Here is a 23,642-nt window from a genome sequence, read left to right on the forward strand (position 1 = left end):
TTTCGATATTTTGTCTGCCTACCTATTTCTTTTTAATTTGTCTCCAAGTTAAGACTGGCTATTTTGTGCCAAAACTCCATAGGATAAAGCACAGGTTAATTTTACTGACTTGTGGTTCACCCTGACAAATACTGTGATTTTTGCTTGATTTGTGCTTCTATCTCTCCACATCAATAACCCAATTTCTTGCAGTAGACATTCATAGTTTAGGTCTGATGAGCTTACTGGAAAATCTGTAGTGCTATCACTGCACTATACATATAGGTGAGCTCTAATTTAAATTACAGTTTCACTCCACTTGGACCTACCGGACCCAGCAAGGTATCAAACAATCATAAACCCCACACACAGCGTTTCAGGCTTACATGGAAATATGTAGTGCTTTTACTGTATTATACATATATGTGACATTTGCCTTAATATACAGTGTCACTCCACCTAGTCCAGCAAGATATCAAACTGAGATGAACCATACACACACAGTGTTTTCATTTGAAGGTCCCAACAAACTAAATTAATTGCTTATGCGATGTCAGGAATTGCCATTCGTCTCTGCCTTTGCTCATAAACATAACCCGCTTAGGCCCACTAGAACAATTGAGGTGGTCCTGGCTTCTGAACCCTACTTAGTAAAAGTTCTTCTTTGCAATTTTAGTTGGAAGACATCAGGTATTGATGCCAACTAGGGCAGAGCTGAGGCCCTCAGAGGAGAAAACCACTTTTGTAACCGTTTTGGATCATACCAGCTTGCTTGCTGTGCAGAAGGGTTGGAACAGGGTGGAGGGATCAGACGGCTCCACGGTATTAGCCAAGGTGCCTTGGCCAAAAACATTCCACCCCTACTTATTAACCCAGCACAAGAGAGAGATGGTTGAGAAGAAGATATCAGAAGATTCCATGCTTGATAGGGTACCGTATGATATCCTGCAATGTTGGATTAGACTTTCAATCCTGCCAAACCCAAGGACTAGGATGGGTCTTTTAGGGCCTGCGGTTCTAGCCCCCTTATGCCAAATTAGGACCTCTAGGGGGAGATACCTGGCCTCCATTGCCCCTGATGAATGTTTCTCAAGAATACCAGGGTCTCTGAGGCCTGGGAAGTGCAGGCAGGATGATGTTCTGCATGCTGGGTGCAAAGGAACTCCGCAAGATGGCCCGACCAGCAGGAGATGAGTACCTGGAGCCAGGCAGGGACAATGTTCGTACACAGAGTCTGCAATTCTAACTTCCTGCAGAATATACCCCCATTAGAGGCTAGTAAGTAGCCTTTTCCACCATAAGGAAATGATCCAAAGATGATGAGAATCAGTCAAGCATAGTCTGAGATATTCAGCCTTGAAGATTATCCTTTCAATAACAAAGTGGAAAACATGGAGTGAGTGGTGCTCCACTCCATCTCCAGATCAATCCCCAGAGGTGTGCCAAAGTGTGGGGGTCAGCATATTTAAAGTAATTTTGTTCCTAGGAGGAGCAGGCATGCCTGGGGCCCATTCCCAGAATCCAGTCTGCCCTCAGAAGTCCCCATCTTCCCTATGTGCTCAGATCATCAAAGGGGGCCAACCGTTTGAGTATCACGGTACTCTCCATACTTCTCCCAGTTAGGACAGAGACAAAAAAGTGATGCGTGCTTCTTCCTCTGCCCCATGTTTATTTCTGGAAGGTATGGAGGGCCCACAGCTACAACAGCCACCTAGGCTCCACGCCAGTGGGAATCAGAATGCAGCAGTCTTTCCTCATCCACAAGGGAAGTAGTGTGGGCCACAAGATAGCCAGGAACCAGCACAACAGTGCAAGAGGGGGTTCCCTGTATCAACAGATCAAAAACCCAAGGGCGGATCCTGACCACCTTTGTTCAAAGGACATTTTGAATTACACAATCAAGTGTCTCCTTCTGAGAGTCATAATTGTGAGGAAAAACACAAATGTTTTTCAAAACCTTCTTAACAACCTGACAGTGGTTGATTGAATATGAAGATTTATGCTGCACTAAAATCCCCTAACATCAGGGCAGGGAAGCCAAACTAAAGTATATACAGGAGGGAAGAATTCCAACTCAGTCTAAGAGACAGATTAGTTATTAAATTGTAATATTATGTATATTTTAAGTCACATTACTCCTAGTCTATGACAATGTAATGCATTTTATTGTAGTTTAAAAGTTGATCATATTTTACACTATGAAAATGCCCTATGTTAATTTCAATATGTATGAGATTGCTTTCAATGCATTCAATATTCATTTTAATGCAAGTCACACTAATTTCAAAATGGTTCATGCGCATATCAAAGTATACCATTTTCACTCATGGGTTAGGAGGAAAGTTTATGGTTTGCATGTAGGCTTGAAATTAAGCATGGGCGGATTTTGCGAATTGGCAATCTGCGAAATTGCGTATTTACGGATTCGCAATCCGCAAAATCCGCGAACTCTCGCGAATTTTGCGGATTCCGTTTTTTTTGTGTTCGCAAGTGTTTCTGCCATTTCGCAAGGGTTTTTTACCAGTTCGCAAACGCGAACTTACTTGTCGGGCAGCAACGGTCGCGACCATGTTTCTACGTCTGGTTCATCACAGCACCCTCTGTTTCACCACTGCCACCCTCTGTTTCACCACTGCCACCCTCTGGCTCACCCATGCCACCCTCTGGTTCACCCATGCCACCCTCTAGTTCATTACTGTAGATTATGGGGGGAAAAGCACACCTGCCCTGCCTCAACTGACATGAATAAATTAGGGGCTGATTAATGTGTCACTGAATTTGAACTTCCAGGCTGGCACCTGCTTCGTTATCTGTAATTGCTTTCTGTTGCAGTGTAATTTTTTTTAACAGGACCTTTGTTGTATACATGTAGCTATTCTCTGAGCCTGCTAAGAGGGTCAGAGCAGGGTCATAGAATAGTTGCAAGTAGGCAACTGAACTCTGAAGGGGCCCCTCAGGAAGCACTACAGGGAATAGTTACTAATGATAAGATTGAACTTTTGCACATGCTGAGTGCTTTCAGTTTTTGCAAAAATCCAAATATCCAGCAGCATCCACAAAAAGTAATCCTTCCAGGCACTACAGGGAATGGTTACTAATGATAAGATTGAACTTTTGCACCTGCTGAGTGCTTTCAGTTTTGCAAAAATCAAAATATCCATCAGCATCCACAAAAAGTAATCCTTCCAGGTCAAGATCCAAATCAGAGTGACCAGCACATGAAGAAAGCACTGGGAGGAGCCTGCTGGACAGGAACAGGAAGTTGGAGACTGTGGGGCACATCCTTCCTCCCACCCACCCCCAAAATGGACTCCTTGCAAAAAAAAAGTGCAGGCAAATGTCAACCTGAGGAGTTATTCTGATAAAAATCATCATTTTCAAGGTTTATGCTGCCTGCTGGTGGATTTCTTGTGCAAAATTGCAAATTTTGCAATCTCGCAATTGCGAGATTGTCGCTGCCCGCCGCATCTACGTGTTCGCAAGTGTTTACTCCCGTGAAATTGTATAGTTGTCACGGGGCCACCGCTGAGCTGGGACGGGGTGAGGACTTTAACAGTTATTCCTTTCCACCCCGTCCACAGGATGACTGCGGGCCCTTTAATTCAGCCTGGGCTTCCCCTGAGGCGGAGCCCTTCCTCATGACGTCACCCCTTGTCGACCTATCAAGCGGTTGGAAGATGGATAAGGGAGCCTTCCCGGAACCTGTCAGCGCGAAAGCCGGTGTTGGTGAGGAGGAGACACTTGAGGAGACGAGGACGGAGGAGAGCAGAGCACGGGAGGCGAGGACGGAGGAGAGCAGAGCACGGGAGGCAAGGACGGAGGAGAGCAGAGCATGGGAGGCGAGGACAGAGGAGAGCAGAGCACGGGAGGAGAGCGGAGGAAGGACGGTGCGTGTCGGAATCGGAGGGGACGAAAATACCAAGGAGCCAGGAGGCCAACGAAACCACGAATCGCTCGGCCACGCTTCAAGGGAAGTGTGGCTAGAGAAGGTACGGGCTCGTATACGGAACGCTTGGTCACGGGGAGGGACGGGGTAAAACTACAGGGAGGTCACAGTACTGTGCTGGTGGTGTTTTTCTTTCTTTGTGCATTCTTTCTGTCTCATAACACCGTTCACCTTTCTGATCTACACACCCCCCCGGGGTTTTTCACCCGAGGTCCAGTACCGGTTTAGGTGACTCCACACACCCGTTCCCTAATTAGATAATCGGTCCGTTAACCGTACCCTAAAAAAGCCTCTTTTTCTTTTCTTTTGGTTGTTGCCATTTTCCTGTCCGGTTGGAGGGAAGAGGAGAGGAACGCCCGAGAAGAACATCGGGGTCAAGAGGCCAAGACTGCTGTCTTCATGCTTGTAATGGAGTATCTCCTTATCCAGCAACAATAGCAATAAATATTTCAAACTAACCAGTGACTCCAGTCGATACCTTAGTGGCCCCGTGGTGCAGTCTCACAATAGTATTCTAGTTGCTAAGTGCGACCAAGCAAAAAATCCGCTTCGCACGGATTTATGAATTTTCGGCAAGTTCGCGAGAGTTCCCGGATTGCGAATTTGCCGAAAATCCGCAAAATCCGCGAGCGGAACGGATTTTACGCCCATGCTTACTTGAAATGCTAGTAAATCAGAATTGTGAAGCTGATTTTTTATGGAGTGCTCAAGCTTTTTAGAGAGTGACTGTTTGGTCATTTTTCTTTATTGAATAAAACTGCAAATGTTTGGGGCATTCCCCCAAAAATGTGAGTAAAAACATGTTTATTTCTGTCTGTATTTGCCAATCCATTTTCTGAAGGAACCCGTATGGGGATTTTTTTTTTATGGTACACTGTATCAAAGCCAGAAGAAGGGCACCGTCCAGTGGTGTAATCAAACTAATGGGGACCCTTGTAAAGGCTGTGAGAGACCCCTCAGGCCTTCATATTTTAGAGACAGTCATACGCCTTTGGCCACTCTGTACCACAGGGGCTTGCATTACACCTCTGTTCATGAGAAGTCCAAGATGCCCTGGCTTTCTGATGAAGGAGAGATCGTACCACATTCTCATCTTAGGGAAGAGTTACTTCATTACCAGTGAATGACCTGAATCAGACTCATTGTGGTCAGTCCGGCAGATGCCAATTCTTCACATATACAGATACTTTGTAACCATGGATGCAAAACAGAGCATATCCTAGTATCCCTGGAATAGCTGGATCTACAGAGTCCTCTTTCACAGAATCAAAAGAAAAAGTGCATGCATTGAGCAGGACAAGGGGATACAGAGGTATTGTTAATGTTGCTATTGTTGAGATCTAGGTTATCACAATCTAAAAAAAGTTATTGATAAAAAAGAAAGTATTGACTACCAGAAAATCTGAGACACTTCAATAGATTTAAATTTACAATCATTGGGTTGTGACAATTTTTGGAAAAGAGGTAATGTGAGATATGTCAACCTTAAATGGGACTTACTCAGCAATCCATAAATAGAAAATAAAGAAATACTTTCATTTTGTGTGTTGAATTAATCCCATAAATGGGCTTCTAATAAAATTCTTTGGACTTGATGACAAGTTTTACACACTGCAACTCTAAGAAATTGCAGGCTCTATCTGTGCATCTATTCAGAACAGGGTGTCAGCTGTGACAGTTTTGTTCTGCCAGGTGTATTTTTCAAGAAAAATAGGCATATGGGTGTAGCTGACCCGAGTCCGGGGTGTATTGGGGCAAGACATCTCCCATAGTGTGTTTAGAGTTTACTAGAGTGTGTGAGAGTTGTATATAACAAATGATGTTTTTCCTTCCCCAAACTATTCATGTAGAGCAACAGTATCCACTTGAGGTTATCTACTCCTCTATCCTCCGTCCCGCTGGCTTCGTAAGGAGCACGTTGTGCTGTTAGGTGGGATAATTTCTGGGTGGAAGCAGTTATACTTGGGAGGATGTATCTCCCTGCCACCTTCAATTGTGAAGGGTCCTCTCATCCTTCTTGATCCACCAAGAACTCCTTTTCAGATCCCAAATTTATAATACTCTGATTAGTGTCTTGTTCCCCTGAACCTGCCTATATTTAACTCTGCAAATTGATATCAACTCAACTGCCATCCAAAAGTTATACCCTTGTGTAGACAATTGGAAAAGAAAAGAAATCAGAATATATCAGCTTTGTGTTAGTGGGCATATTTGCTTGTGATGATGGAAGCCTATTATAGTAATACTCTTGGGGCCAGATGTACGAAAAAGAATATTTTGCATCGCAAATTGAGACTCTTTGTGAGTCGTAATTTGCAAGGCACAATTTTTGATGTACAACAGTGTGTTTAACACTATTTACGATTCCCAATGGGGTTGCAAATTGCGAGACTCATTAATATCTGGGACTGCCATATCTGGGACTGCTTTGTAATAAAGCAGCTTTTTATTTTTTTTAAATTCAGTCAGTTTTCCTTAGAGGGAAATGTAAAGCATTTAGAAAATAAAAACGAAACCTCTCAGGTTCATTTTTTTAAGGGCAGGCAGTGGTCCCTGGGACCACTACCTTCTCTTAAAAAATTGTTTCCAACATACTCACACAGGGGAAGGGGTCCTGTGGAAACCCCTTCCCTTTTGCGAGTGGTTTACCACCTACTTAAAGTAGGTGGTAAACTGCAAGTGTTTTGCGGCTGCTAATGCAGTTGCAAGACAATAGTACATATCATGTTGACTCGCTATTAGGAAGGTGTGCCCCTTCCTAATAGAGAGAGTCGCAAATGCTATTTTGCAAGTCAGGGACTCGCAAAATAGCATTTGTACCTGCTATTACCCTATTTTGCAGCCGCAAAACAGGGTCTTGCATCTGGCACTTTGTATCATGACCAGAGAAATATGGAAACTTCTGTGAAGACTTTTTGTGAGCTACCCTATGTGGTGTGTGGCAGTGTGCATGTAATTAAACATTGCAGATGGAGTACTTGCTTTATGCAAGAAGTGATCACCCTAATGCTGAAAACAGTTCATTTTATTATCGTTTGTAGGGCCTTCATACATTTCCTCTGAATCAAAAAAGGTGGAATTCGCAATATCCTTTACTATTCCATGCACTGTATCAAAGTCCCAATCATCAGAGATAGTACTAGGGGTGGTAAAATAATTTAACAGGATGCAAAACACAAATGGAATTTGCAAAAGTTCATTAGGACTGAATATATCATGCAACACCCAATCCCAAACAATTCCATCATGAACATCAGATATGTTTACTACCTTAAGGTCTCTTCGCACTTTGTGTGCTGAAGAATGGGATATTACAATCAAGTTCACCATTAGTAGAGCATTCTTGAGGTTAGTGTATATATACAGGCAAAAAAAACTGTTGCAAAATCAATCCACAGAGCTCAGAAAAGTAATGAATTTGTAATCCACAGATATGGCCATGGAGGAACGAAGTATGTCCTCTTCAACAAAAAGTGGCAATTACGCAACCTACCATGGAGAGGTGGAATTGGAGGTATTAGTGGCATAGACGAACCTGATCAGAAGTCATCATAGCTAAAAAAGAAGCCTGAGGCTGTTCGATCTAAATTTGGCAGTTCTTTATGTTGTGTCAAACTTGAAGTAGATGTAAATACCATCCAAGTTGGGTTTCTGAATAGAAATCTGTGTTTCTTTACAAGTTGTTTGTATTGTTGTTGTAGAAGTAGCAGGTAGACGAGATACTTCATTATTTGATATTACCAAATGGGGAGTAGAAACTTCAAAAACCTCCAATGGAACTTCCTGGATAGTAGTAAGTAGAGACAGGTAACTACTCAGGATCCCACATTACCTACTGTTTAAAACTGGCCACATGATGTGCTTTTATGAGATCTATTGACACAAGTCTCATGTTTTGCAATCAGCAAGAGGTTGTAGAAGTAGACTTCTGGTACCTTTAACAGCCAGGATAGGCAAAAAGCTAATTCTTACTTGTCTGCAATTTTCTCCCTGACCAGATCACAAATCTTGGGGATCCAGCCAGAGGATGCCACTTCTCCAGTGGTGATGCATTTTATTTGAACGTTGCTTTGCACTTTCCAGATACTATGGTGTTTCTGTGAAGCAGTCAAGCATTCATTGAAATCAAATTATGCTTTTTCCGCCACTGTTTTGGGGCTGTCGAGGTAGGTTCCTACATTTTAATGGATCTCATAGGGGGTCCGTCTACAGAGGGATTATCTAGGCAGATTGTTTAGTGTTCTTTGTACCCCTCATAGGTGATGGACCCAACTGAGACCTGAACCTAATAATCTTTCTGTTAAAGACTGCTTTAGGTCTCAGTTTTTCCTTTCCACTACTGCGTTTCGCTTTAGGATTGTAGGGGGAGGAGTACCGCATGGTCACACCAATTTTTCCTATGGTGTTTCTATAACCTTAGAGGCATCTGTTCCAAATTTGCTAACTGAGTTTGTCTCGATAATTACGTGCAAGTCTTTGATAACAGTTCAGGTGTCAACCAATCACCGTGGCCAAACCTATAGGAATTGGAAGCGGGAATCCACTGGCACCAGGATGTATTTACGAGACTACCTGATCATAAGGGATACAGTGGTCCAGATAAATAAAAGCCTGGAGCTGTTAGTAGCTCAAAAGTGGTGGCCAGGCTATGGTGGAACCCTTCATCTGCTGGCTGATGTAGCATTTAAGGACAAAGCTCCAAATCCGTTTTTAAAGACATGGCCACCAATTGTGTTGCTGCAATAATGTAGTAGTAGCTGCCACTCCTGCATGTGTAGATGCCAAGCCCCCATGTGCTGCTATGATAAAGCCTAACCTATGAACTGAATCTATCCCCCACTCTGGGAATAAAACCAAATGATATGGTTTGTGCACTTAACTCATAGTATGTTGGTAAATGATGTTTAATTCATATCAAAATGTTTCTCAAAATGTTTTTCAGTAAAATGATAAGCCTAATGTGAATATGATAATATTAGCCTTATATAACATTGTGGATGTACATTTTTTATTCTTTTTTAAGTGATTTGTGTTTTCCCTATTGGCCTAATCTTCAGTCTTTCTCTAAGAACTGGTCCCTAGCCATAAGGTTAGCATTATACTGGATAACACGTTTGATTAACAGAATTTTGTTTCTGTCCATTAAGTCAGTATTTTTAATACTAGTATTTTTTTCTTTTTGCTATTTCATTTTTATAAATTCTTGTAATTTGTTTTCATTATTTGTACAGATGTATTCATGGTATTTCCTACTACTAACTGATGATATTTGACATTTTTCCTTTGGGTGTGCTTTGGCTAGAGTACGACGCATATTGACTCAGCTGCTATTGTGTATGCAGGAGAGGGACAACTCTGTCACACGCTAACCTCATGCAAGTTACATATTTAATCTGTGCAATAATATTTCTCCATGATGTAATTTTGTACCATGTTAGTGTAACCCCTTCACTGCCAGGTCTTTTCCCCACCCAGTGCTAAGCCTTTTTTTGGCTATTTGGGGTAGTTTGCGTTTAGGCTCTCATAACGTTTTGTTCACATAAAGTATCCACACCAAATTTATACACTTGTTTTCCAATAGCTTGAGAATTCTAAAGGCACACAGTGTTTGTGTATTCTGTAGGAAAGGACCTGGAAATTAGCCAAAATACAGCTCATTTTTGTTTTTTATGGCAACAATGGGAAAAAAGTGCTGCAATAGAAAGACTCTGTTCCCCACAAATGGTATTAGCAAAGGGTGCTAAAATAAACATATTCCCAGCTTTCAGGAACAGGCAGACTTGTATTACAAAACCAACATTGTATACACAGTTTTGGCATATAACTGGGACATATCCTATTGTTTGTGCTTACAACCTTCTTCCAGTTAGTGGTAGAACTGGGTGTAAAACTAATAATTGATCCTGGAAAGCTATACAATTCTAAAAAGGTAGACACAATTCTGAATTCAGCAAGGTGTCACTTGTGTAGATCCTTTAAGGTTTTCCTATAAAAAGTAACAGTTTAAATACATTAAATATTGAAATTGAGTTGAAAAAAGGAGCCATTTGTGCCTACATTTTCACCTTTGAAAGCAATATAATGTTACATCTGCAGGACCCTTCTGGTTGTGGGGATATGTGATGTTTATAGGTTCACCAAGAACCAGAGAAACCTAGAGCCAATATCTTAGCTGCACCTTGCCATGGTTTATTATTTTTTATCAGGTGTACAGCAATTGCTTCGGTAAAATATAAAAAGAGTGAAAAATAGGTATCAAGGAAACCTATGTATTTCCAGAATGGAAACAATATGCAGAATTTGCACATCTCTGGATCTGTGGGTATGCATACTAACCTGTTAAGTAGAGGGCAGTTTTCAAAATGACTTCTTTTTAAACACTGTCTTACATTAGAAAGCAGAAATGCTTTGAAAGACAATTGGTAACTACACTTTTTCTGCCATTCTGTGTTTACCTTCAACTCTGCAAAAAAAAGGTACCTCACAAGGAAATGGCCCAAAATGCAATGTGGACACATCATATTTTTCGACGTAAAACTGACCCCTTTTTTTAAATGTGTCTAATGAGGATTTTGGACAGTAGCTCAGCCAGCATTAAGAGAAACCTAGAAAATCTGTACATTTTTGAAAACTTGATACTCTGGGAATTCAAGGATGGGGTGACTTGTGTGGCTCTCACAAATGTATGTTACCCAGGATCACTTGGAATCCTTAAAAGTTGTCTAAAAAAACATTCTGTGATGTAAAGTTATGTAATCTGCTCGGATCCACAAACTTCCACCCACCCAGCGTTCCCTCATGTCTCCTGATAAAATTGTACCTTACTTGTGTGGGTAACTCTAGTGGCCGCAACAGAAAGCGTCCCAAAATACAACGTGGACACATCATATATTTCCACTGAAAACTGACCCTTTCCTTGTAATGTGTCTAGCTGTGGATTTTGGTCCCTAGCTCAGCCAGCACCTATGGAAACGTAGAAAACCTGTATATTTTTTCACTCTAGACTCCTAGGGGAATCCAGGATGGAGCGACTTGTATGGGTCTTGCCATTTTCTGTTACCCAGAAACCTGTGCAAACCTCAAACTTTGTCAACAAAAAAAATAATAATTCTCACATTTCTGAAGGGAGCTACAATCTTCCTCCCACCCAGAATTCCCCCAAATCTCCTTATAAAAATAGTATCTCACCTGTGGGGATAGGCGTAGTGCCCATGAGAGGAAATGGCTCAAAACGCTATGTTTCCACTCAATGAATACATTTTCTTTTACTTTGTGCCTTGCTGTGGATTTTTGGCCCTAGCTCAGCCGGCACATAGCGAAACCCAGCAAATCTGTACATGTTTGAAAACTAGACACACAGGGAAACCCACAAAAGAGTGACTTGTGTGGATTTTACTGGCTCTGTTACCAAGAATGCCTTGGAATCCTGGATTTTTTTTTTTATATTAATTTCTGTGATTTCAAGTTTTAGAAACTGCAGGTATCCAGAAACTTCCGTGCACCCTGCATTTCCCCAAGCCTCACAATAAACGTAGCACCTCACGTGTGTGAAGGCCTAGAATGCATGACAGAGAACGGCTCAAAACATATTGCGGAGACATTAAAATTAGCTATCACAAAAGGCCCTTTTTGGTCCTGGGCTCAGAATATATATGGAAATCAACCAACCCCTGACATTTATGAAAACTAGACACCTGAGGGAGTCCAGGGATGTGTGGGTAGCGTGGATCCCCCAAAGTTTACTTTCAAAGAATCTCCAGCAAACCTCAAATTTAGGTAGAAACAATCACGTCTTGCTTACATTTCTGGCCGGGCCAAGTGCCCATAAGGGAAAGGGCCCAAAACATATTGTGAAGGCACCAAAATGATAAATCACAAACAACCTAGTTTTGAAAGGGGGTAATCAGTGTTTTTGGTCCCGGACTCGGAGACCATCAAAACACAGAGATTTCTGAAAACTATGCACCCTTTGGAGTCCAGGGATGTGTTGCTTGCATCCCCCAACGTTTTTCTACCCAGAATCCCCTGCAAACTTCAAATTTAGGCAATAAAATAACATTTACTTCACAAGTCTGTGTGAGATCACTGTGCCAGCACAAATCTCCTACCACCCACCGTTCCCCTCAGCCTCCTGACTAAAATATTACCTCGTTGTTGTGGGAGGCCCACCGGGGGAGCTCCAGCATCCTCAGCATGTGAGCGCCATGGCTGAGGACGTAACTGTTACGCCATTTGGACCCAAGCAGTTAAGAACTTTGACCTGGTGACACAATTTATAACCAGTCATCTTTACAGAGTTGTGGTCATTTAATCGATTGTAAGGATTGACTACATACACAAAGCATTTTTGGAGTTGCCAATAGCCAGATTCACAGAATCAGCCCATTTCCAGTCACAAAAATGCTTAGCAAGATGCATGTTGAGGGCGTTCCTTCCTAACACAAATTGGAATGGTACGAACAAATGTCTTTTGACTGAAGTACGGTGACAAAACATTTGCAATTCACATTTACAATTGCCACAGCCAATTGAAAGTTGTTAGGAATCCATTTGCAAATGTAAAGGTGTCATTAAGAGACCCCTTTCCCCTTTGAGGATGGTTGAACAATTTTTTTTTAAGGGGAGGCATTGGTCCAAGGACAACTGGCACTACCTAGCTTATTGCTTGGATCAAAAGAGATTCAGTGGGACATCGTGTCACAGGCATACAGCCCTGCCTTACTGGAGGATCGCTGCATTTAAATAGGGACTAAGTACAAAGGTAACACCTTGAACCACGGAAAGGGAATACTCGCCTGCAAAACTTTCTCCCCCTGCAGCTTTGTTCTCCCCACGGGACCACCCCGCCTACCACTTTGTCCTGGTGCGACCGGATTCCAGGGACAACATTGAATGCTCCCAAGCTTCTTACTCCAGCACCAGTGAGCCTCCGGGGAGACTACAGGTCCAAGTGTGCTGTGCAAGCACACACAGCTGCCGCTAGTGAGGGAGAGGTGCCTGACATCATGCTTAAAGCGCTGCCTCTTCCCTCGTGGTGGGAGACACGCACGGGACGTGCCCGGGCAAAGCTCGTTCAAGGGTGGGCCCATCCTTGCCTGTCCTCGCCAGGAAGAGGCAGAGCAGGGCCCCCCCCATGGTTGCCCTGACTGGCATTACAGAAGTGCAAGCTGGTAAGAATTTTGCGAATGTTATCTCCCATGCAGTTATTACAAGCACCCAGCCCATTTTCCTGGGATATCACCGCCATAGACGGCCTACGCCTGTAACCTGAGGTGCACCAAGGACTTCCAGATTATAGTGACTTGTTCAAACATCTGTCAAGTGGGTTGATTATGTCATAGTAGGGCTGTCTGGAGCTGGCGGTACACTTTCTAGCCCATATTTGTAGATTTTTCCCCACAGGCATTAGAGGTCTACAGGCCCCGGAGCGGGACGAGTAACGCTGTAACTTAGATTAGAGTGGGATTGGGAACAAACCTGCCAACCAGTCAACCAAATGGGGAGGAGGGTAGGCCCTACTTGAGACAAAACGACAAGCACTTTCCCAATCCCCCTAACATCTAGAGATAAAACAGCGGCAGTGGATTCTGAAATCGAGATAACAGAAAGGCGGTTATCACTTACACCCGATCTGTTTAACCCCCTTCCACCCAGAACACTCAGTCAAACCTGGTCCAAATCCATGCAGATGTCCACGTCCCGCCACCTTCTGAGGCCTTATCCAACAAAAAAGTGACATGCAAAAATGTTCAGAGTATCCCAAAGTACGGAAAGCATAAACTAACATCTGAGGTTGGATAAAGAAAAGAGAAATACTGTGAGGATACTGCTGTAAGCATAGAGGGGGATGAAGAGCTAGAACTAAGAGCAGGCAGTCTGAAACCAGTTAGTGCAGACAAGACATACCCGCCCTGGGCTCTAAATTTATTGGCAGACTTGCAGAACAACCTGAGGGCTATTATTAAAGAAGAATTGGCACCCCTTGTTAGCCACCTAGACATTCTAAAGAAAGCACTAGTACCAGGGGAGGCCAGCTCATCTAACCACCTTAACGGCCAGTCCATAGGAGGGACTGATGCATGTTGCCAGGTTGAGAGCAAGGAACTAATATCACCATTGGGGCTGGAGGGGAAAGCACACAAGGACCCTAAGCCGAGCAATGAGTTAGGGAACTAAAGTGCCCCCAGGCTACAGAGAGACAGGAGCACTGGCCCCGACAACAGAACCAACAACAAGTCACCACGTACAAGAAACCGAGAAGTATCTAGATACCTAGCCCTAGTTACCAATAGGAAAGAGAGCAGTCAAATAGCACAAGGATCAAGTCAAGGTGGAAATGTCTGCCCAAGCTCAAATCTCCCAGATATAAACCTCCCACCTGCCTGTGCTCCATATGCAGCCATTTTAACAGGGTCTCGACCTCTGAACTCAGCACCAAAGAAACCCATCTCGAGCTGAGGAACAAATGCCTGTTCTGGCTTGCAAAACATAAACATTTTGATTATGCCAGGGCAGGAGAAATCATAATAGTTCGCAGAGTAAGGTGGGTGGGAAACTGGAAAAAAGTGATATGGGTGAGTGTGTTGTTATAAACTTTGAAAACCCCTACACGGTGACCATTGTATTCAAAACCCCCACTAGTTGCTACAATTCTAGATCATCCATGAGTCTTCGCCCTTTGTACTTCTTTTACCCACAACCACAGCCTTTTGTAAGAATTTGCGTTCCACCCCTGATTCTAGAAGCTGGCACAGGGCCCCTTTCAGAAGGCAGCTGGACTGCCCTTAACATGCTTCCTCCTTGCAACATCCCGGTGAATAATAGATATGATGCACTGAAGGAGGTAGATTGATTGATAGAGGGTTTACTGGTGGTTGGGCTCACTCCAGTGGTAGGACATGACGCTAAGTACACTAGGCAGGGTTCGAAGTGGACCACGGAGGTTAGCAGTCCATGTCTCCCCCACCTGAACAACCAGAAAGGAGAAAGAATTATATCACCCGTGGTCCCTGATGCTCAATTTGAAGTCCTGCTCAGACAACAAAGCACAGAAAGTATAGCGTGGGGGGTACCAACCAAGAGTTGTGTGGTTGTCTCCAGCGACTCTTCTTTAAAAAAAGATGTAGCCCCTGGGGATGCTAGAGGGGCTAGCAGGCATGCCAATGGGCTAAGGATACTCTCATGGAATAAGGCGGGCCTTATAACCAAACAGCCCTGCATGGAATGGTGCCATTTTATCGATAAACATGACATTTGTATATTTCAAGAGACCTGGGTGAGGGAAGACCGCCAACGGTTGGGTTATGCCTCTTATAACATATCCGCATCTACGGGGGGAGGGGAGACCCTCTGGTGGCCTCACCAGCTGGGTAGGCACCCACTTTTGTTGCAGGGTAGAATAATTGTCAACCCCTACAAGTGACATCCAGTGCGTGCTGCTCTCCTTCCCAACAAAGGTGAAAATCGCCCTAATAAATGTGTATTCACGCCCTGTTGACACCAGCCAGGAATCATCCACCACTGCCCTGTTGGGAGATTTTATTCCAACCCTAGATCCGGGGATATGGCTGATTGTGGGGGGTGACTGTAACTGCCACTTCAAACCCCTCACTGATCCCTTACATTCTGCCCCAACTGAAGAAGACCTTCATTGGTCGATTCCCAACCCTCTCATCACCCCCATTAAAGCACGGTCCTCGATTTTTACATTGAACAAAGGCAAGACAGCGATTGCAATGCCTTGATCTTGACCCTCAAACAATGGGACCTAGGCATTGCTAACCCTTCCCCCATATCAGCCGACCGTCATAGTGCCTTACTTGCAACCAACAACAGAAGAAATGTTAGATGGGGCCATGTTCAACAGTGCCCTGAGAAGATAGCTAATATTTATCAGTTAGCATTGCCAGCTTTAGTCAAAATGTGGGAGGCAGTCTACATGGTGGGTCTTAATATGGATCTTGACAAGGTAGGGGTAATACATTCTGAGCTCTCCTTGAATCTGGGGGAGGTTTTCTACCCGCTGACTCGTGTTAGTGAAAATAGCCACAAGAAATGCCCCTGGTTTAATGACCAGTGTCTTAAGGCCAACTGAGTCTATTGGATGCAGTCAAGGCCAATGACAGGCCGCAAATTAAACTTGCCAGGGCTAGATACAAACGCCCATTCAGCTGGGGAAAATGAACTGGGAACAAGAAAGGTAGGAAATGCTCATAAGCGCCCTGGATGATAATGATCTGAAAACCTTCTGGGCAATAGTGAGCATGGGTGATAGGGAAGGGAGACCGGCTATCGAGCCCAATATAGCCGCCGAAGCAATGAAGACCCAGTTTCGGTCACTGTATTGCCACAGGGACACTGGCTCTCTCAACACTATCACCATCAGCACTGCACCCGAGTTCCAACTAGAGGTGGAAATGGAAATTACCAGCTCCGAAGTGAGGAACACCATTAATAAGCTACACTGTAATAAAGCCCCAGGTTTAGACAAATTGCCGGGGGATCTTTTCCGAAAAGAAGCCACAATATGGGTTCCATACCTGTGTGCTTTTTTAATGCAGTACTGAAGGGATCAAACACCCCTGATATTTGCCGTCGGGCAGAGATTTTCTCCATATTCAAAAAAGGTTGCCCCCTCATTCCCTCCAACTATAGGCCGATTAGTTTAATCGATATCTCCCAAAAACTCTTCGGCTGGGTGCTCTTGGACCAACTCCAGGGTTGGCTCAAAGAGGAGCAAATATTAGGTCAAAACCAGGCCGGCGTGAGATCAAAAATTTCAACCGTTGACCAGACATTTAGATTACAACTACTCTACTGGAAAACGGTGAGTATAGAGGGTGGCAGCCTCTATCTAATATTTGTTGATCTTGTACCCAGAGAAACACTTTGGAGGGTGCTGAGTCACCTAGGGATTCCTCCATACCTCTTAAATGCCAATAAGAGGCTACACCTTGATCATTTTGCACAGGTGCGCTGTGGAAGGCATGGTGAACTCACTTCCCGTTTCCCTGTCCAAAAGGGGGTACGGCAGGGATATGTTTTAGCCCGTACTTTATTTTGTCTTTTTATTAATGATCTAATCAATCATCTTAAATTAATAAAGGACCACGATGCTGTAAAGTTAGCTTAAGGGAAGGTCCCTGCGCTGATGTTCGCAGACGATACTCTGCTACTCTCAAAATTTCCTGTGGGCATCCAGCACATTTTACAGGGTTTTGAAATTTTTTGCAAGGCAAGAGGGCTGGAGATCAACCTAGCTAAAACGAAATACATGGTCTTCAACTCTCGCCACACAACCCGGCCAAATTCTTCCCTACATGGTGTTCCCCTAGAAGGAGTTAAGATATTTGATTACCTGGGAGTTAGCTTGGCAGAGAACTTTGAATGGGGTCCACAGTTGGACAAAGCAAGGCTCAGATTAACGCAGACAGTGGGTGGGATAATGAAGCTGTATAGATCTTCAATTTTTAAACAAGCCGTCCCGGTGGTGGAAATCTCCAAAGCCCAAGCGAGGGGTGCCACACTTTACGGGTTAGAGCTGTGGGGGTAGTTTCCGACTGGCAATCTGACAGAGGTGGAAAATAACTTCATGCGCCAGTTACCAGACCTACCCCACAGCACCCCCCTAATTCCCCTTCGCATGGACCTTGGATTGAGGCCGCTTAATGAAGAAATTACCCTGAGACCCCTAACTTTTTGGCAGGGGATGTGGGTGACTCCAGAGCTGTCTGACTTTACAGCTGAACTATCTGAGTTTTTATCCATTTGCACTACAAGAAAATCCCATGGCTCTGCCACATAAGGGATCTCGCCCACGAGCTGGGCAAATCGGACCTCTGAAGTACGCCTGAGACATTGTGTGCTAAGCTTTCCAGACTGGACCCAGTTAATTCCTACAGAGTAGCCAAGCTAAAGTCCATTAGAGAAAGCACTTCAAGTGGCCGTCTAACTGTAGAATTCATAGTGGTCAAGGATGTGTACAGCAGGGAAACCATTTTAGATTTTGCTCAACCCCCACTGGCTAGGAAACTATATATGCAACTGAGGTTGGGGACTCTCCCATGGGTGGCATACACCAACAAATGGGCGAGAGACAATATGGTTGAATGTCCTGCCTGTACTTACAAGGCAGATTCCAAATTACATTTTTTGTTCCTCTGCCCTGCCTTTCGGTTGCCGCGCAAGCGTTGGTAAGACTTTAGGGTTTGTGCGCGCCATATAGGCTTACATAGTTTTAAAGTATGACACTCTCCCACCAATTGTCTTCGCTGTATCATGGTTCCTAAACTGTATGTGGCATACTCGTCGTGCCTACCTAAAGTAGATCCCAGGGGGTTGAAGATTTGCATTAACTGGTGAAGGGCGAGCTTGTCTATATCCAGGCCCTATGCCTTGCATAGCTGTCCTACAGTCCTATTTTACCATAACATTTGAGTATAACACTTTACTATTTTATATACTTTTATTATGGTTGGTTGTTTTTAATATTTTTTAAATGACCTGTTGTATTTTAACTCCCCTATGTTAGAAATATATATTTTTTTACATCCCTTCTGTACCTACGTACTCTTTTGGCCTTTTCATTGGTGGGACAATTATTATACATGAAGATCTTTGTTAATAGTTAGTGCTTTCTAAACCAGATGTGTATACTGTTTGTTTTATTTGATGCACTTTTATGGCCCAAGAGGCCGAAATAAAGTATTAATGATGATGATGATGGATACATCTATCTGCCTGGCCATAAACCAGGTTGGTCCCATTGAGAGTAGTTACTGACAAAATCAGTTTATCCAGCACATCTTGATGAGGTTACATAAAGTTTGAGGGAAACAAGTCTGACCTAGATGGTTTTCCTGGTTTTGTGCTGCTTCAACATAGCTCGCATTTCTTTGAAGTGTTTTTTGTGTGATGGTATGAGTTCCTTCTCCCAAATAGTAACCCCCATTTTTAAAAAGACATTCCCTACATGGGAACATTGATCAGCTTTCGATAGCACTCACATGGTTCTGCTTTAAGTTTGAATATTTTTTTGATACTAATAATAACATTGGACAATAAAAAATACTAAAAAGAAAAAGCCAAAAATCAAGCTTTTTCAAAAAATGAATAGCAAGAGCATGTTTTTGACTGACTTTTAAAAAATACTATTAACTGTAGTGTCAGAAATCATATTGCTGTATCTGTTTCAATTAAGATGATGGGTCATGTGGGCCAATTGGCAACATTATGCTTTGCAAAGAGAATGCTAAATATGTAGACCGTTGACTCAGCTGACAGCAAAGAATAATAGAATTTTGAATGAGGATTGGAGCAAACACCAATCAAAGTGTGTTCTGTTCCTCTATGTTTTGCAATTCAAATTATTTAATATAAGTATAGGTGCACAGGCAGAAGAATTTGATTTTGAAACTTCGCATCATAGAAAATGGCATCATTTTCTGAGCTGCAAGAGCTCCTTGATCGACACTTAGATGCGACTATGCAAGTGACTACATATATGGCAAAGGATGGTCCCTTCCTCGATGATGCGTTTACACGGATGTTACCTTCTTTCAACAACATCTTCATCTCAGGTCTGTTTTTAATGTCTCCTGTTATCCAAGCTGAAGATGGCGAGGAATATTGGAGTCGTACAAATATGTACTCCATGTTTATCCATTGAATTCTTGCTTTTGGTGCATTAGTTTTTAATTGGTTCTAGTTATTTAAATACAGGAATGATCAAAATATGTATTACAAATTTATGCTGCTGGTGAAGCCAAAAGCATTAATAGACAAATGACAGAATGATCAAATGAAATATTTAAAAACATAAACTATCTTATTTAGGGTTTAGAACATTATCTAAAAGCAACATGTTTTATTATGTTATGAATTATTTCAACATTTTACATTTTTATAATTAAAGTAACATTAGGTTTTAGTTAAAATATAAGAAATAATACATATTAAAAAGTACAGAGGCAGAATTAAAAGCCCTTTGCAACACTTTTGCACCGATGTTTGTGATGCAGCGGCGGCATAAGTAAGCGGTTAATTTTTATATTGACGCATCTAGGGAGATCTGTCATGTTGTAAAGCCCTGGGTCATATTATACCTGCGTCAGGAATAATGTTTGTAGGGTGGGTGTCCCATGCAGGAAGCATTGCAAAAGTGAATCGGGGAAATCTATAAGATTTCACTGTACCACTTCCAGGACACCACAGTGTCAAAACTTTATGCCTGCTTCAAGCAGAGAGACGCAGTAAAATAAGTATCAACCTCAACATGCATTACTGGAGTTACTTTGTGCTTCAGAAACAACTCCAGCAATGCCTGACTTTTGGGCCTGTTGATGTGTCAGAATTTCTGACGTATCTGGCACTCCTTGTGCCATGATGTGCCATATTGTAAATACTGCCCATCCATGGTGGTGCAAGGGTATCGCAGGCTGGAGCAGGGAAACTGACACATCTCTACAGATGTGTCAGTTTCTTTTAAATCTGATCCACACTATTTTGCGTGGGATTTTTTTTTGTCTTTGATACTTCAGAAAAATAATGGTAATTAAAGATATTTGACTAGAAGGAGTACCCGTCAAACAAACTGTCTGTCTACCGTACTTAGTATTGGGAGTGCCACCAGCTTTCTGCTGAAGGAGCCCTCTATTGATGGAAAGCTCGCTGTCATGGCCCGAGGGAATGGGGGCTGTGTGAGGAAGCACCTTACACAGACCAACCTATTTAGAGCATACTGCCTGAGGTCTTTTTTTCTGTTTCCCATTGCCAGGTAAACCAGGTGGTTGGGAAAGAAAAAACAAATATTGACCTCACACCCAGTGGAAACAATCCCTGAACACAGGGTTAATTTTTTTTATGCTCCTTGGACACCACTGTGAGTGACGTTCTGCAGATTCTGACATGCATTATACCTGTGGACATTTAGCAATTTTTGAAGGCACCATAATGCAGACACACAAAGACACAAAGAGTAGTTCTTGCAATTTGTCTAAACACGACGGGGCATATTAGGATGGCGGGCAGAAAATCACCCTGACCGCCATGGAGGCGGAAAACAACCATCCGCCGGGACCGCGGATAAACCGGCGGTCAAATTAGGATCAACCGCCAAAAAAGAACAACCGTGGCGGAAGCGGACTAACAAAAAACGCCCGACGCGGGCAGTGACGTCCAAAAACCGACCGCGGCGGTCGCAAACGCAACGGAAAAGCTACACCCCGCCGCAAGCAAAGCGGAGACACCGCACGGGAAATTAGGATTTCCCCGATGGACCTGCGGTACGAACGCTGTTTCTGACCGCCGCGGTCACACACAGGAGTGAATAGGAGAGACAGCCGAAGAGCTGCAGCATAGCCACTGTAGCGGACGGTCCATGAAAAACATGGCAGATGAAGCCAAAACACCGCAATAATATCTAACTGAGCACAAATCAAAGTAGCCATGCCCCACAAATACACAAAACACATACCAATGATAAAACAAATGCCCCAAAATTATTTACAATTCCCAGGACAACACCCACAACACACCTCAGAGCAAAAGCCCATTTGGACACACCCACACAGCTGAGTATAAAACAAGCCCCTTTACTGACCACAATCCTTTGCAAATACCACATCTGACAGGAGAGGCAAAACAACACAACACACACACCACCAACACCACCACCACCACCATCACTACCACCATCACACCAGCACCAACAATCCCCCAGCAAACAACACATCTCACACATCAACACCACACTCACCACACACACTCCTGCACCCACAAACACTGCAAACACTACGCACCATGGCAGCACAGAAAATGCCAAAATTCATAGAGGGTGAGTTGACAATCATGGTCAATGAGATAGTGAGAGTGGAACCACAACTGTTTGGTAGCCTGGTCCAACCGACACCATTAGCCACAAGGACACAAATGTGGGAAAGGATAGTCCAAAGGGTCAATGCAGTAGGGACCACCCCACGAACCAAGAAGGAGAGCATGAAGGGGTGGCATTATCTCAAGAGGGTTGGCAAGGAGAAGATGAGCAAGAACTGGGAGCTTTCGAACCTGACTGGCATTGGCCCTCCCATCCCACAGAAAACATCTACACCATGGGAGGAGAAGGTGCTTGCCATACTGCATCCTGAGAGGCTCACAGGAGTTTCCGGGTGGAATGGAGTCTGGTAAGTACAAACAAATGGCAACCAAAACACTGATAAGTACTTCATTGCACAACCCAAACACCATTGCATTATTCACCCTCACTAAACAGGTAGCTAGCCGTCTTGCTTGGGAGGCCTGTTTGGGGGTGGGAGGCCTGCACTACCACTCCCACCAAGCCCGCTGTCCCACACTCCAGCAGCATGGAGGCCTCCCCCACCCAGGAGCATATGTCAGCCATTGCACTGTTCACCCTCACCTAACAGGTAGGCAGCCATCTTCACTGGGAGGATTGCTTGGGGTGGGAGGCCTGCACTACGACTCCCACCATGACCCCTGTCCCACACCTGAGCAGGATAGAGGCCTCCCTCACCCAGGAGCATGTGTCAGTCATTGCACTGTTCACCCTCACATGACAGGTAGGCAGCCATCTTGTATTGGAGGATGGTTTGGGGGTGGAAGGCCTATATTACCAATCCCACCATGCCCCCTGTCCCACACCTGAGCAGGATAGAGGCCTTCCCCACCCAGGAGCATGTGTCAGCCATTGCACTGTTCACCCTCACCTAACAGGTAGGTACCCATCTTGTATTGGAGGGTTGTTTGGGGGTGGGAGGCCTGCACTACGACTCCCATGATGACCCCTGTCCCACGCCTGAGCAGGATAGAGGCCTCCCCCACCCAGGAGCATGTGTCAGCCATTGCACTGTTTACCCTCACCTAATAGGTAGGCAGCCATCTTGTATTGGAGGATTGTTTGGGGTGGGAGGCCTGTACTACATCTCCCACCATGCCCCCTGTCCCACACCTGAGCAGGATAGAGGCCTCCCCCACCCAGGAGCATGTGTCAGCCATTGCACTGTTCATCCTCACCTAACAGGAAGGCAGCCATTTTGTATTGGAGGATTGTTTGGGGGTGGGAGGCCTGTACTACCATTCCCACCATGCCCCCTGCCCCACACCTGAGCAGGATAGAGGCCTCCCCCCACCCAGGAGCATGTGTTAGCCGTTGCACTGTTCACCCTCACCTAACAGGTAGGCAGCCATCTTCACTGGGAGGCCTGTTTGTGGGAGGGAGGCCAGTACTATGACTCCCACCATGCCCCCTGTCTCACACCTGAGCAGGATAGAGGCCTCCCCCACCCTGGAGCATGTGTCAGCCATTGCACTGTTTACCCTCACCTGACAGGTAGGCAGCCATCTTGTATTGAAGGATTGTTTGGGGGTGGGAGGCCTGTACTATGACTCCCACCATGTCCCCTGTCCCACACCTGAGCAGGAAAGAGGCCTCCCCCAACCAAGAGCATGTGTCAGCCATTGCACTGTTCACCCTCACCTAACAGGTAGGCAGCCATCTTGTATTGGAGGATTGTGTGGGGGTGGGAGGCCTGTACTATGATACCCACCATGCCCCCTGTCCCATACCTGAGCAGGATAGAGGCCCCCCCCACCCAGGAGCATGTGTTAGCCATTGCACTGTTCACCCTCACCTAACAGGTAGGCAGCCATCTTCACTTGGACGACCCAGACACACCACCAAATGTGGAGGACAGGGAGAGTG

The 23,642-nt window shown here is 44.3% G+C and overlaps 1 protein-coding gene across 1 annotated transcript in view; it reads left to right on the forward strand.

The window, feature by feature from the left end:
- The first annotated feature begins 19,355 nt into the window (after positions 1-19,355).
- LOC144752107 (nicotinamide N-methyltransferase-like) overlaps positions 19,356-23,642 on the forward strand; it is a 71,373-nt gene continuing 67,086 nt past the window's right edge. Inside the window, exon 1 of the mRNA XM_078640049.1 lies at positions 19,356-19,503. Coding sequence (XP_078496175.1) covers positions 19,356-19,503 — 148 coding nt within the window. The remainder of the gene's footprint in view (positions 19,504-23,642) is intronic.

Source organism: Lissotriton helveticus, chromosome 4_2, assembly GCF_964261635.1.
Source record: "Lissotriton helveticus chromosome 4_2, aLisHel1.1, whole genome shotgun sequence".
Lineage (NCBI taxonomy): Eukaryota > Metazoa > Chordata > Amphibia > Caudata > Salamandridae > Lissotriton > Lissotriton helveticus.